Genomic DNA, 15,252 nt, shown 5'->3' with positions numbered 1-15,252 from the left:
GAGCTTTGTGCAGTAAGCTTGCATATCTGAGCTGATGTACACTTGAAGCATTGTCTCATCCACCAAACAAGCCTTTAAAACCTAGTATGGAGAACTTGACATAACATAGCTTTGTTATTTGACCCACAATTTGGTTTTCCTGATTTAACATGAACTCTACTACCTTGTCCTCCCAAAATCAGTGGTAGAGATTTATTCAGTAGCTTCTGTAGCATTACTAAAATGCAGAAGTATAAACCAAATTTATATTTAGAATTTTACATACATGAAAGTTCTAATTTTTGCTGTATTCCTCCCTTCCCAAGATTTCCATAATAGTAAAATAAATTAAATTAGCAGCTATCATTAGCATTTCATGCCAAAACTTTAGACTCAAATAATTTCAGCTGGAAATAAAAGCTTGATATGTTCTATTCCTTTGATTTTTCTTCAAAACAAAATATGCAACTGTGTAATTTTTTCTCCACCTCTTTGTGAAGGGATATGTAAGTAAACAAGAACTCTTAACTAAGTTGCTGTCCAGATGTCCAGACCCAAAGAAGACTACTCAATACTGTACTTTTAGAAAAAGAAGCCTTCAAGCAGCATGACAGACTAATTTTAAACACCTGCTTTCTCAAATGATACCAGAGATTTGTCAGTTTGAGTTCATTGTGCAATATTTGGTTTTACATTTGTCAACTAGACACCAAAGGTAAACAATTCAAAACTACTCAGTGTCATAAAACACACTTATTCCCAGTCCTACCTGTTTCCATGTTTAGTTTTTTTTATACATCAGAAATGTTTAGGCTTCTATTGTCATATCTTCTCATAAATTGTGATTCTTGTACGACACATCAACTGCAAGGTAACTAAATAACCACATACTGAAAAATTGAAAGCAGCTGTTAGGATACTTATTTCTATAGTTTATCATTCAGGACTACTCTGTCCCAACAACTGAAACAAAACCAGCAGAAGCCCAGATACTTATTCTATGGCCTTTCTAGATGTTTCAGTCATGGATTAAGAAGTATCTGGTTAATGAATCCATAATTACAAGGGGGTATTGACATCTCATCTCTCACAGTGCAAAACAGTTTTACCATTTTCAATTTGGAAAACTGATTATCCAAAGCAGGGTTTTGGCATTCTTTTTGGTTTAATTTTTTGTTTTGTGGAAGTGTAATTTCTATATGCAGTCCTCTTATCCCAGGACCATTCGTTGTACCACATGAGTGTGATTTTTAATGACTTTCTCTGCCCACAGTGGTGGTGGAGGCCACAAGAGGCAGCTGGGAGAACATTAGAGAAGCTGCTACACTCACTCAGTAGAAACCTTATGCTCTATTTAGGCCAAATTAAAAAGATAGTGAGGACAATGCTTTGTGTGGAAAAAGGAGCCATCAATCCCCTAAGATGCAAAAGCAAGACCTACTTCCACAGTGTGAGAGCAACATTATGGCGTGAACTATACTTGAGTATTAAAGACGGGATGGCTGAAGCATGGAAGATGGGCAGTTGTTCAAAAGGTCTCAACTAATTTGCCCATCTCTGCTTGCCCTTTTACAGACTCATGACCACCATCTAATTTAACCCAGCTTATTCAACCTTCACCTTACATTCAACATAGGCATACCAGAAATCTCTTGCTGCTCTGGTCCTTATACTTTTTTATAGAAAATGAACAGAATATAGCATCCAGACATGAGCATTAAATCTTACTGCATCAAGTTTCGAGGCCAAAAAGCTGCTTCTTGGTTTTCCTGTACATCATAAGCCTTTTTCAATTGCTTCTGTTGGTTTTAAAACTATTTTTCTGTGCACACTGGGCACAGGTCTGGATGATGTTGGCATGATTACAACACACACAGGATTATTTCGTCCCAACATTAAATTCATTGATTCCTTGGCAATAGCATGACACTGGAAACTGTCGTTTTCTTCATCGCATCTGACATGCACTTCATTAACTTCTTTCCAAAACAGTATTTCAAGTTTCTATTTTCTCTCACCTCAAAACCAGGAGCTTTATCTTTCTGTGTACTTTATCCTGTATGCTAATTAATACTTAATAATTAACTTATTAAGGTTTTCTTGTTTTAATAGTTTGGGGGGGAAGCAGTTTGCCTCTTTGTTTTAAGGCCAGTAAGTTCGCTAATTTGCCATCTACTTGATACTTCTTTCTTCTGAGTATTCTGCAGTACCCAATATCTATACTGCCTGACATGCATAATCTTTTAATTCCTAATTGGAAGACTTTCTGCATTAGAGTGTCTAGGATCTAATTCATGACCTATGCCTTTGACACTCCTTTGTACAATACATTCCTCACTTGTAGCATTGGTAAGAGCTAGGCTGCAGAGGAACAAGACCTACTTGATCAATACCCATGATAAGAAATCCAACTTAGCAAGACAGAGTTAAACCAAACCAAGTATTTTAAGTAGTCATGGGCAGCACTCAAGTTAATCACATAAAAATTATATCAGCTCTGCAAGCTACCCAGCAACAAGCCCTTTCTTGTGCCCTGAGACACCAGTTTGCCTCATTTGGTCAGCATCATGGGATCTTGGGGAAACCAACAGCTTGACACAAAAATTATTTGCCATTTTTTGCAAAGTTTAACAAGGTAAGTTTGGCAAATCAAAGTTTCAGAAAAGTTCAATATATCTGTTTGATTCTAAAAGCATTTTCGTATTTCTACTGTCTTAACCTCTTCTTTTACAGTGCATTTCCTTAAGATGACATGAAGCACTAAACAAAGCAAACTGGGAGTGGGCAAAGTCACCAAACATGGCTCATCTGTTAAACTTGGGGCACACAACAAGAAGTTTTAAATATGGTCTTAAGTGATCAGTGCGCTGTGGCAAAACATAGGGCATTTTATCTTGCAGTTACTTCTTTCTTCCATTTGTCTTCAGTGTGTCCACTTTATAGTGTAAAAGCATCTAGTACATGACTAAGTATGTCCACTACACAGGGGAAGGAAACAAATTCTTCGCTGTATAAGAACAGACAGGGACTAGGAAAAAAGGCAGTCCTACTTCAACTGGAAACAGCCTCAGTCTTAGGACAGGAACTTTTTCCCTTACTTAAGGAAGAGTTTTTTGTACCAGTGGGAGAATGCAGCCAATGTATCATTGAAGATTATTTTAAGTTACATCAAGATTTAAATTACAGCAATTGCATGCCTTAAGATTCTGATGAGCTTGGAATTGCTGAGTTCAGGCCAGCAAAGTTCACAATTTATTAATTTACAAACATATTCTGAACATCATTACTTCCCCAGTATTTTGACAGTTTAAGCCTACAAGTCAGTGTAGCAGAGAGTTTCTAAAAGGACAGAAAATACACAGCTGAGGCCATAGAATTTAAGTCCAACAGAGGGTTAGCTACCTAGTGGTACATGCAAGCAAAGCTGCTGGTAACTAGGATGGAAAAGCATCTTTGCAAATAACAGCTGGGTTTTGCCATTTAGAGAGTCCTGAGAGACTTAGAGCAATTGGCAATCATCTACATCAAAAATGAAAAAAGCTATGATCAGAACCACTGCATGCCTGACTAATGCTTCTTTGCTTATTTCAAATGCAATTTTTCATAACGTATATTCAATGAAACAAGTTGTGGTCCTTCTACTCTTCCAAATGTAGAATAATAAGCACATGAAACATACATGTGCTTTCCAAGTTCCTCCAGAAACCTGATATTATGAGTGCAAAATGGACACAATAACTAATGTTACCTGAAAAAAACCCCAATCTTAGAAAGAGGAACTGACTAGAAAAGGTGAGGGGAGGTAGTAACAAATTCCCACAGCTTACTGGTAAAGCATGATAGCTGAAACCTGAAATGAAGAGACTGCTTCAATAACCACACACATAGCCACTTGCACTACTGATGGAAGTCAGGTGAAAAAGAGAACCATAAGACCACATGCTTTGTGCATCACACAGAATTTTGGTGAAGTTACTGGTTTCAAATTGGATTAAGCCAGTTGCTTTAATGCACTTATTTTGCCCCACCTTGTGGTGAAAACCAGTTTACATATGGTGCTACAGCCCTCTGATTAATCCCATTGAATATTCTACTACTATGAAAAGCTGGTATCAAAGAGCAAGAGATGATCCTAAAAAGCACACCTGCTTACAGAAATAGTCATTCACAACCATCTCAGCTACAGAAAATATCATTTTACTCCTGGGCTAAGAGATACAGAAGTACCTTACACCAGTACAAGAAGAACACTCTTGTAAGGAGAGGGCAACTTAATAACAGGCTTTCAAGTTTCAGGGTAATAATTTTACCTTAATTTTACCTTTACACTGCAGTAACACCTGAGTTACTTGCACTTCAGCACTAATTCCTTATGACAGCAATACTCAGCCCTCAACAAGATGGAGAAAATTAGTGTAAACAAACCCTCAAGTCTATCAAAGTTTCACATTATGACTATCCACAAACAGTCAAGAGCTTAAATTGACTCTTTCTTTCCACAGCTCCCAGCAGTCATAGACAGTTTTGCTTTACATTTACATTGTGCAAAGAACAGTTTGCATCACCAGACCTAAGCAGCTATACAAAATTATCATGTTAGCAGCATATTTATAAAATCATAGAATTGCATTGGAAGGGACTTTTTGAAGGTCATCCTGTCCAATCCCCTTGCAATAAGCAGGGGAATCTTCAACCACACCAGGCTGCTGCAAAGTCCCATCCAAATGTTTCCAGGCACGGGACATCGACCCTCACTGGGAGCTCTCTAACCTCATTACAGATGATGGACTATTTCACTGAGATAAACAGTTATCAACAAGGTTTAGAAATACCTGCTTGTTCTGAAGACCGGTGATTACCCACTACTAACTGAGGGAATTTAGCCAAGGCGGTAGCTAAACCCAAGTTCAGCAGCTTCCCAGCACATACACAAAAGTCCCTGGTATCAGCATTGTCTGTCAAAGCTCTAAAACACTGCTAATACAAACTGAATGTTTGTTTTCAGCATAATGCCTAAATAGGAACTCATTATTTATTTTTAATAACTAGACAGTCAAATAACAAGTTCTAAAGAAGCAAGAACCAAAAGAAGTCTCCTCTACGACAGTAGTAAAAATTGTACAACTGTAACGAAAGCCCAGCAAACACATATTTTGCATTTTCTTTAGGTTAAATGGTAAAATTCAACTTATTTTTAAGTTATTTGCAGAATTTTGCTTTCAAAAAAAAGCTGACTTACCTAATACTGTTACAGTTGTTGATGACTGTGTATTTCCAAGTGGGAATGTAACTGCCTTGCAAACATATTCTCCTGCATCAGAAAAGCTTACATTTTTTAAGATGATTGTTGCATCAGTAAGTGAGTAGTTTTTAAATGCCACTCTTCCTTGGTATTCTCCTTGAACAGATATTCCATATTCAGGGTGATGAACAGCAATAGTCTGTGAACTTTTACCATCTATCTTCTCCCAAGAAACTTGTGTTATTGTTTCATTTACATCAATTACGCATTTCAGTGTAACGTTCTTCCCCCAAACTGCTGTCACTTGTGGATCAACAACCGGTCCAGCTAAGGCACCTAAAAACAAAACAAGTGTTAGTTGCTACACAAGAAAGACATGTTGCTTGGTTTTCACAGTAAGCCTTCTTCCATAATTAGCTTACCTTTTTAGAAGGGAATTCCTGCTTTTTTTCTGATTAACTGATTCACAACAGTGTTAGAATACTACAGAAACACATTTCAAGCAAAAACATCAAACCTAGGCACAGATCAATCATTTTTCAGAGGATACTACCACTAATACACAACTTCATATAAAAACAACCTGACAATTGTGTAACTGGGTAACAGTCTTTTGGGAATTTAACTGGATATGAACATTCTGTGAATTCAGATTTACCAAAACCACAAGACATGGTACTTTTTAGCAGTCTGATTACTGATCTAGAGCATCAAGCAAAAACTTATGTTAACTACTGCACTTACGTGTTTCTCCTTAAATAATCTTTATGAAGTCATATCTTTTATAAGTAGAAATAAGTGAAACTTCTAGCACTTACCATACCAGTAAATACTTAAACAGCAAAGCAACAATTAAAAAAACAAACAAAAAAGCCCCTATCAAAATCCCACAAACCACTCCATGTTTACAGTGACAGTCACTCAAAGACCTCAACTTGAGCTCTCCTACCCTACCTCCTAATGAAGACATTTACCATCATACATATGCAATCCTTCTGCTTCAGTGCAGTGGTGTGTCTTCACACAAGATCTTGTCTCAGACAGTAAATATGCAAGAGTAGGCATAGGCAAGCGCTTGCTTAGGATTCTAAGTCTTAGTCCACAATGTATTTCCTTTTTCTGAGCTCAGATTCTAACAGAGCTATTTCAAATGCTCTGATTCTCTCTTCAGATACCAAGTCAGTACTCAAGCTGTAACTGAAGAAGTTCACTGATGAAGCAAAAGTCAAGTATAAATTTTATTAGCCCCATGCTCATAAGCATGAAGAAGTCATCCATCTTGAGACATGAGCTAGCTGCCTTTTCACTCACCAAACTCATACAAAAAGCAAGCCATGCATTCAGGAAATCAGTCCTTAAAAGCCTTTATCTACAAATCCATTGTTAAAAGCTTTCTCCTTCCCATTGGTTGATTTTTTCATCGTTCAAACTATTTCTCAGTCAATGAAGTCACCCAAAAAAGTGATTTAGCTATGGATTTCTTCAGTATAAAACCAGTGACTAACATCAATAGTATGAACACCTTAAGCTACACAAATGAGTCAAACTAAGCCAGAAATTCAGACCAATATTGTTGATACATCAGTAGGTAAGTGGGGCTGGTGAAGGGACAAAAATAATAAGAAAAGTAAAAAAAACCCATAACATGTTTCAAATAGAGACTATCTGCCATGACAAGTAGTGCAAGAACATTCTGTCTATTTTCCTCATGCCTTTTATCTAACACATTATTGTGACAGACACTGGAAAGAGGGCAGCTATTTGCAAACTGGAATGCAGAGTTCTGTCCAAAATTCAGCTCCACTTGCCATTGCTACATTTAAACATAAGGTGGAATGTGTCTTAATAAATATTTGATTATTGCTTTCTACCTTATAAATAAATTCACAAGTTACATTTGTGAAATGAATTTCAGAATGCATAGGATATAAATATTCTGTAATGTAATTTAAGCAAAGAAAAACACTTTCATTCAGGAATCTGCTTTCTGCAACACTAAATCTACTGAATCTTAACCTATAATTTATCATAGTGATTCGTTGTATATAACCCCAAACAGCTTAGTACAGAAAAACCACACAAAAGTGAACTTACAAAAACCGTTCACACTTCTGCAGAGGTAACAAACTAAACTGAAAAAATATCCCGGTTAACTGAACACATGAGCTCTTTTGCTTCCTTTTACTTTTTTTTTTTTTTTTTTTTTTTGACAACTCTGCTTCCACTAATTGGAGGCTTTAGCTACATAAAGATGACCATTGTACATTTAAAAAGTCAATACTCAATTTTCCCACCAAGGAATACTTCTAACAGCTCATTTGTGCTATGAGAACATTGTGTTCTCACATGAATTACATGAGTATTTTCAGAAGTCAAACTTTTTCATTGCTGCTATTTTCAAGATTTACAGACTGAACTGAGCAGGACTCATATATATTTATAGACATAAACACACTTGCAGGTATAGAATGTTGATCAGTTAGATCTTTTTTCTTCCCCTTCTCCAGCAAGGGAAGTAGAAAGCTAACATATCACTACTCCAAATTTTACATTTTTACATTCATCTTATCTTCTGACACATGGTCAGACTCCAAAGAGCAAAAAAACCCAAACCAACAAACAAACAAACTTATCTTTACAAATTATTTAACTTGAGCTTACATACAGCTCATAAAACAGTATATAGACTCCAAAATGTTTAAAGTGCTAGAAATAGTTCAAATCTGACATGCCAATGCCACATATTTGATTTGGAACAGTATCTCCATCCAGTTATTATTTAACTAGCTGTAGTTGCAGAGCAATCAAGCTAATAGTTCAAACTAGCAAGCTAATTAACATGCAGATTTTCAGGGCTCTCCAAGGCTCAGGATGCTTAAGATAAGTATTTCCTTTGACATAAAGACTTCCACTCAAGAGTCAGTATTCTGCTCACAGATTGTAATTGAATAACGAGCTACATGTCTCCCCCAAAATAACACATTTAGAGGCTCATAATGCACAAGGTTCTGAAGAACAAGTCACTTCAAGACCACACTATTCAGGTCCTTAACTGATCCAAATTTAGGACACACAGGCGCACAGAACATGCATTTATTGTTTTAAAGAGGCCTGGCCCTCCTCCTCTTGAAATCTGACCTTTTCTGCCTCAGGTTCACAATATTGAAGTCTGTCATTCTCAACAAAACTTCTGCATACACTTTGTACTTTCTTAGTAATCAAGATGTTTTGTAAATTCTCAAGGTAAACACAGCATCATGAGGTTTTCTTTCTTTCTTTTTTCTTTATATTTGCCCAAGCTTTTACAGATGTGCCTTCCCTTTCCTTTTTGCTTCCTTGGAATACATAAAATTGTACTGTTTCACACAGAGCCTGATGAGATTGCCATCTCAAGCACTTTAACATGATTCAATTTCAGCTAAATCCCTATGCACTACCTGATTTTTCATCACAGTGATCCAACGCCATGCTTGGCAATAAAGTCAAGAATACTACCTGAAACAGCAAGGCAATGACTCTACTCATGCAACTTGACAGAATGTTTAAAGAGTAAACAAAGCAAAAAGATCCCTAAGGCTCACTTGCAGCATTAAAAGTCACAGAACTAGGTGCTATCAAATACTGACCATGATAATATTTTCAACATCAATTCTGAATTAAGCTTCTACTACTAATTGAAAAAAAGATACTGAGGAATTATAACAACCTTCATAACACAAAGTATTCATGATTTGGAATGACAGAATACTTTCCACATTTAAGGCTTGTTATTTGTTGCAATAAATAACAGCAGATTTAGATTTTCTATATGAAGCAGCCATGCACAAGTCTAACTATAAAAGCAATGCATTTTGCAACCCACTTAACAGCACCCTTCTGGCAAGACAGGGTGACCATACTGACCCTTTCTAGCCACTGATTTTCCATAACCTGCCAACTATTTCCACAAGACAAAGCCAAACTACAGAAGAGCATAAAAATGAATTTTTCCCCCTCTATCAGCAAGTTATTCAGCTCATGGGTATACACGGCCTTAGCACAAACTAGTGGCAGGGAACTCAGAAGAGGCCCAATCACAAATGGAGCAAAACAACAAGAACATTCCATTTTGCAGACAGCAAGTTGCTATGTCAGCAGAACACTCTAAAAGTCAGGCTAAGCATTATTGTTTGGCCAGTTGAATTTCAGCTGACATCAGAAAGCTTATTCTTGCAGTCCTCCTCCTCCTCCTGTGTCAGCACTCATCAGGTGCCTAAGAGACCCCTACCTTCAAAAACTCACTTGTTCTCTTCCCAATTTAACCTTCTGAATTAGCCCAGCCAATCACAAGAGGCAATGCAACACAGGCAATGAACACAGCTCCACAAATCCAGTGGCATTTTCAGATTTGTTTAACTGGAAAAACAAATCACTCAAAGACACTGCAGAAAACAAGCTGAAACCTCAACTTAAGGCTTTATAAAAATATATGCCTAAATGACTGGGAAGAAGTCAGTGTGTCTTTTGAGCACCAGGGCATGATCAAATTACTGTGTCAAAAAAAGATCAGAACCAAGGAATGGAGGAGATTCAAGATTAAGTAGTACAAAATGCCTCAACATCAGCTTCCAATTAGAAGTGCTAACCAAGTACGTAGGAAAAAACTGCACTTAAATCAAAGAGAAAGTATTATAACCTAGTGTTACTCTCACCTAAGGATCTGCTTTATCGCAATCCTTGCTTGAAGTGGAGTGTCAATCAGTTTTTTGAGGACAAGTGAGCTCAGATCAGGAACAGCACGAGATTAGGTTCTATAAGCATTGCATTTACAGGACTCAGCTCAAGTTCCTTTTTTTTTTTGTACAAAACTTGCCTTATTTTTTTAAAGAAGAAAACCAGGAATGTATTACTTCCATCTCAAAACTTCAACTTAAAACCTTGTTCCATGCTTAGCACACAGTATAACAGGCATAGAGAAGCCTACCTGAATGTCAAAAGTTTCAGTGAAATGATGCATAGCAATTCGATAGTCTGAAGCCAAGACTACTGAAATTCTCAGGCTCTCTCAGGCTGCTTTTTCATTTTACTGAAGTTCAAGGGATTCTATCTTTTAAATCAACTTTACCTAATACCGACAGGAAACTAAAAGCATTATGATGTAGTGCATGCAAATCCACCACTTGCAAATGGTTAACTTCTGAATGTTAACTTCCTATGCCTGCAAATGGCCCAAAATGAGGTTCCAGTGTTGACTTTATGGTTTATGGCATGAGCAGCTCTCCTCTAGGTGACTATAGCCTGACTTCTTACAAAAACCATAGAAAGGGGAATATAACTTCTAGTTGAAAATTATAAAATAAAGTTGCACAAAGTTTATCTTTTCCGAGCAACTGAAAATTCAAAGAGACTGGCAACAAGAACTGTGTGAAGAGGTCAGTCTCAATTTCAGTGCAGTCTCAAAAGTTAGCTGTTGCTGAAGGGTTTTACTAACATCAAGATCCAGACTGATGGATTCTCAGTTAAGTGCTATCACAGGATGTTCTGCAGAATTCTGAAACACTCTGAACCACCATCTGGCTGCTCCTAAAGGTACAGCTGACAAGACATCACACTATTCAGCCAGGAGGCTTGTCTTACTCTGCTCCTTCATTCCCCACAGCTGATGGAAGAGACTCTCAGTTATCTCCCTCTAGTTGCTGCATCAACATGTGTATCTACATAGAGGGAGCAAGGAATAGAAATAATTGTTGGGAAAGCTACAGCTACCATTCGTAAGATAGCATCCAGAGCTCAGAGAGAGAACTCACACTGCCTGTTAAAAGGCCAGGTAATGCAATACTGGACAAAGAACTGTCATCCTAGAACAAAGGAGTCAAAGATGACAACATATGCAAAGCTCCACAATAAAAAATTACCTACAAGACTGACATTTGCAACACAGAAAGCAAAGAAAGAGATTTCAAAGAGACACTTTACTCCAATGCAACACAAAGTCAAAGAAAAAGTAGTTACAACTTAGAGTTTAACATTAGCTTGAGCCCAACTCATAGAGGCAGGAGTTGGAGCATCAGAAACACTCTGCCCCTGGAGTCAGACTTGGCTGTTACCCACCATTCTTACTTCAGAATGCCATTTTCACATGTGAACCAGTGCTTCTGTTCTAGTTTATCTCCATGTAAGACAGCACTTGTGCCCCTGCATACTCTGCTTACCACCATGCTCCACAGACCTTTAGTATCAAGCAGCAGGACAAGCTAAGACACTAGAGGAAGTTAAAAAGGAATGTTAGGCTCATGATTCAAATGGAGTTGGGAAGGACACTCTTAGAAAGCCAATTTTATAAGGTCAAAACTTTAAATCAAACTACTCACTAAGAATGTTTACAAAGTCCCATGAACTTTAAAACTTTGTGTGGAATTTTGACTTAGACGATATTAACATCAATGTCCATTTTACATGTTCTAACATTATAATCATTTATACATATTAACACACAGCAAATTAAGACATGCATGTTTATGCTGACACTAAACTTTCAGATGTTTTAAAATATGTTGAACTAATAAGTAAGGCGGCTGGAAGTTTTTCTGTAATTAATATTTCCAACTCTGTTTCACCAAGTCTTCCAATCCCATCTCCTTTAAAAGGAATAAGCAGGACAATGAAGTACTATTTTCCCCATAAATAGGCCAGGCACAAAAGCAGGACTGGAGGAAGACATCTCATTTCAAGTCCCACTCCCTCAAAAAACTAGTAGTAAGAGTAAACAAGTAGTTCAAAAGTTATCCATATACACACCACTACTGCCTAACCACTACAAAATGCTTCACACCCCCATTTAAATAAATTCAAATCCCTAAGTATCAGAGCAATAAGTATAAATACACAGAAGACATTGAAACAAGCAGTCCTTAATGTAACTCAAACATCTTACTGGAAAGTTTGTTGAAGAGTTCCAGATGATCTTAGAAATCTTTTGAAACACAAAAGATGAGTCAATAGTTCTGACAAACTGATCTGGTGAGAAAGGCTGAAGTCCTCCTGTGTGGCATCCAGCTTAAACACATAACCAAAATATTTAACAGAAGACTTGAGGTCAAAAGGAGAATTGTACATCTGAATCTTGGTGGGGCTGATGACTAATGCATTATACACAAAGAAACAAGTGAAGCTACACTTAACAAACCTTTCCCAGTCAGGCAGAAAAATACCTTCAAGCTGCAGCGGGTCCAAATTAGACTAGCAGCCAGCAGGAACAGGTCTAAGTAACACATTAAGAATGTTAAATAACTGGTTAGAGAGCAAAGTGTGTTCTGAAAGCTACAGCAAGTGCATAGTGATTACATATCAAGAATTGAAAATGACACTCTAGAATATGCTAACATAGAAGTCCATGCTCTAGCAAACATCAGTGAGGCTCCATCTGGAGTTGTTCAGCTTGAACAGCACACAACATATACCAGCCATCTAGAGAGCCTGAAAGCAAAGTGCACTCACAGGCCCAGAAAGCATGACCTACAGGAAAGGACTGGAAGAACCCATTATTATTCTCATAAAAGGTAACCCGATAAAGGTCTGAAAGAACTTACACTGCAAAAAAGAGAATGCCTGCGAAGATTAGGAAGAAGATGAACTAGTAAAGCAGTAAAAAAAAGAACAAAAACAGAAGCAAAAAAATCCCCCAAGCAACCAAGCCCATTGAAATAAAGAAATCCTTTGATGCTACAGTATATGAATTCCTCAAATAAACACCCTGGCCAAAATAACAAACCTCTACACCCTTTACTTTAGAAAGGTTTAATATTTAGTAATTAAAATAAAAAAAAAAAAAAAAGAAACTAACCTAAGCTGATCCTGCACATGATCAAGGATTTTATTTGCTTTGTTATAATAAGATTAATAGATATTTTTACTGAAGTAATAAACTAGTCTTTCTTACAATTCTTGTTAGCCAATATGACACACTTGCTGAAGGACTTAATGACAAGTTCTCACTTCAGGAACTTGGAACATTCCATCCCATATACTTATATCACTTGTTCTAGCATGGTTGTTGGGTTCATCCAGCTCTAGCTACTGTGAGAAGACTTCAAAATGCACTCCTTTTACAAGTCTCAGTCCCAGTCCTCTTCCTAGAAAACTGCTGTTTCTTCAACTGTGTTTAAGACTATCCTCCACCTGCTTTGCAAATCAAGATACAACCTAGATATACATGAACAAAATAGGGAAAACATAGAATAGAAATTAACACTGACAATATCTAGAATGGCAAAATCATTTCATTTTTAATACTCAGTAAGTAGAACTTCAAATAAATTATAAAACAAAATGCCAGTACTTTCTGCTAACACATAATTACTTAGAGCACTTTCAGATACTTTTCTCATGCTCAGGTCAGCTTGCATTTGGTTTAACTCAAACATTGCAAGCTGATAAAATAGCTCCTTTCTTATCGAACGTATTTCTCATTTCCTTCTATTTGTATCCTTTAGTTACTTTTTTCAGTAAAGGTTCTCCTCTTCATCAGAGGGACAGCCAGCTCACAGCAGGTGACCAGTCTCCTCCATGATTGATGTTTTTTTATTCTGATCCACAAGCAGATATTAATCTTTTGTCATGTGTTTTGTTAAAAGCTTTTAACTCTTCAAAATTTTAGGTTTGTTGTATATTTAACTCCCCATGAAATCTGTTAGCCTTATTTTGTCCTCAGCTGAGTCACTGTGGCATCCACAAATCACTCCTTACAAAAAAGTCTTATTCTCACCAACAAGTAAGATTTAGGAGAAATGACAGCCTTCAGCTTTGAGAAAAGTAACTCTTTCTGAGCATGTTTGATAATAAGTCAAGTTATAACCTTATGCTTAGATATAACTAATGTTGCTTGCTTAAAATTTATTTTAAAGCCCAATCTCTTCATTTATTTGCAGAGCTGTGAGTTCAAGATAATGAAAGAAATTCCATTCTGGAGAGCTACAGAACACCCAATCATATAGTTTTAGTCAGCTAGTGCTTCAGCTTTTCTGACTTCTATATATAGAACTGCCTCTCATGATACAGACAATGTCATGCATTATACAAAATTTGTCACTTTCTGAACATCGGTTCATTTTTAAAAGGTTTCAATTCTAGTACACTCTTCAGAGCTAAGAAATTTCAAAGCTGGCATTACTACATGACAAGTTCAAAGAGGATGCCAATACAACATCATGACAGAGGACATCCTTCCCAACAGTGCACTGCCTAGTTCAGACCTTGTACAGGCAGCCCCTTCAAACCAGACCTCTGGCAAACCTCAGAGAACTGACCACCACATACTCAAGGTCTTCTTTGCAATTATACAAATATTTAATATTTATAACAATTCATACACAAAGTTGAATACTCTCCTTCACAAAGGATGCCTCATGGGCACCACTGAACAACCATCTACACTTCAGCTTGCTTAACTATTCAATCCCTCAGTTTCTTAAGGTACTTCAAGATTCTGTAACTCATCTTTATTCCAATTTGCTATGAGTAACTAGCTCTTATATATAATTAGGGCACCTCATACTCCAAGAAATGCAACTGACCTGATCCTACTATCCTCCAGCACCACCTACAATATACCTTCCACCACACAAATCCTTCCAGAAAGAACTTCCCAGACCACGATGACTGCTAAATGTGATCTGGTCAGATAAATACCCTGCCACTTCCTTCCAGACTTCATGCCTCTCCACTCCTTAGTTAGAAAGGCAATTTAATGCTATTACAATATCCACTTTTTTCTCTTTTTTTTGGTTTTTTGTTTTTTGGGTTTTTTTGAGGGGAAGAGAAATTGGGGGTAAGGGATTGACCGATTGACCACTAAAATATTGCAGAAGTCTGAGGAGGTATTGTCTTCTGCCTAATTTCAAAATGTGGAAGTTACTAATGACATAACACCATATTCTCTTCCACCTAGCCACAAACTTGCAAAAACATGGGTTGGTGGTCCCAACCCAGTCCAAAAAACAGCTTTCTTCCAAGTTAAATGGCTGTTGTTTCAACACTACCATATAATAAACTTG

The 15,252-nt window shown here is 37.1% G+C and overlaps 1 protein-coding gene across 2 annotated transcripts in view; it reads right to left on the bottom strand.

Moving 5' to 3' along the window:
• Window positions 1-15,252, bottom strand: part of NECTIN3 (nectin cell adhesion molecule 3) — a 57,498-nt gene that overhangs the window by 29,123 nt on the left and 13,123 nt on the right. For both annotated transcript variants that reach the window (XM_059493872.1, XM_059493871.1), the window contains exon 2: window positions 5,219-5,557. In XM_059493872.1, the coding sequence (XP_059349855.1) occupies window positions 5,219-5,557 (339 nt within the window). The remainder of the gene's footprint in view (window positions 1-5,218; window positions 5,558-15,252) is intronic.

This window comes from Ammospiza nelsoni, chromosome 2 (assembly GCF_027579445.1).
Source record: "Ammospiza nelsoni isolate bAmmNel1 chromosome 2, bAmmNel1.pri, whole genome shotgun sequence".
NCBI lineage: Eukaryota > Metazoa > Chordata > Aves > Passeriformes > Passerellidae > Ammospiza > Ammospiza nelsoni.
Note: the sequence above shows the minus strand (reverse complement) of the source record. Positions and strands in the feature narration are given on the sequence as shown.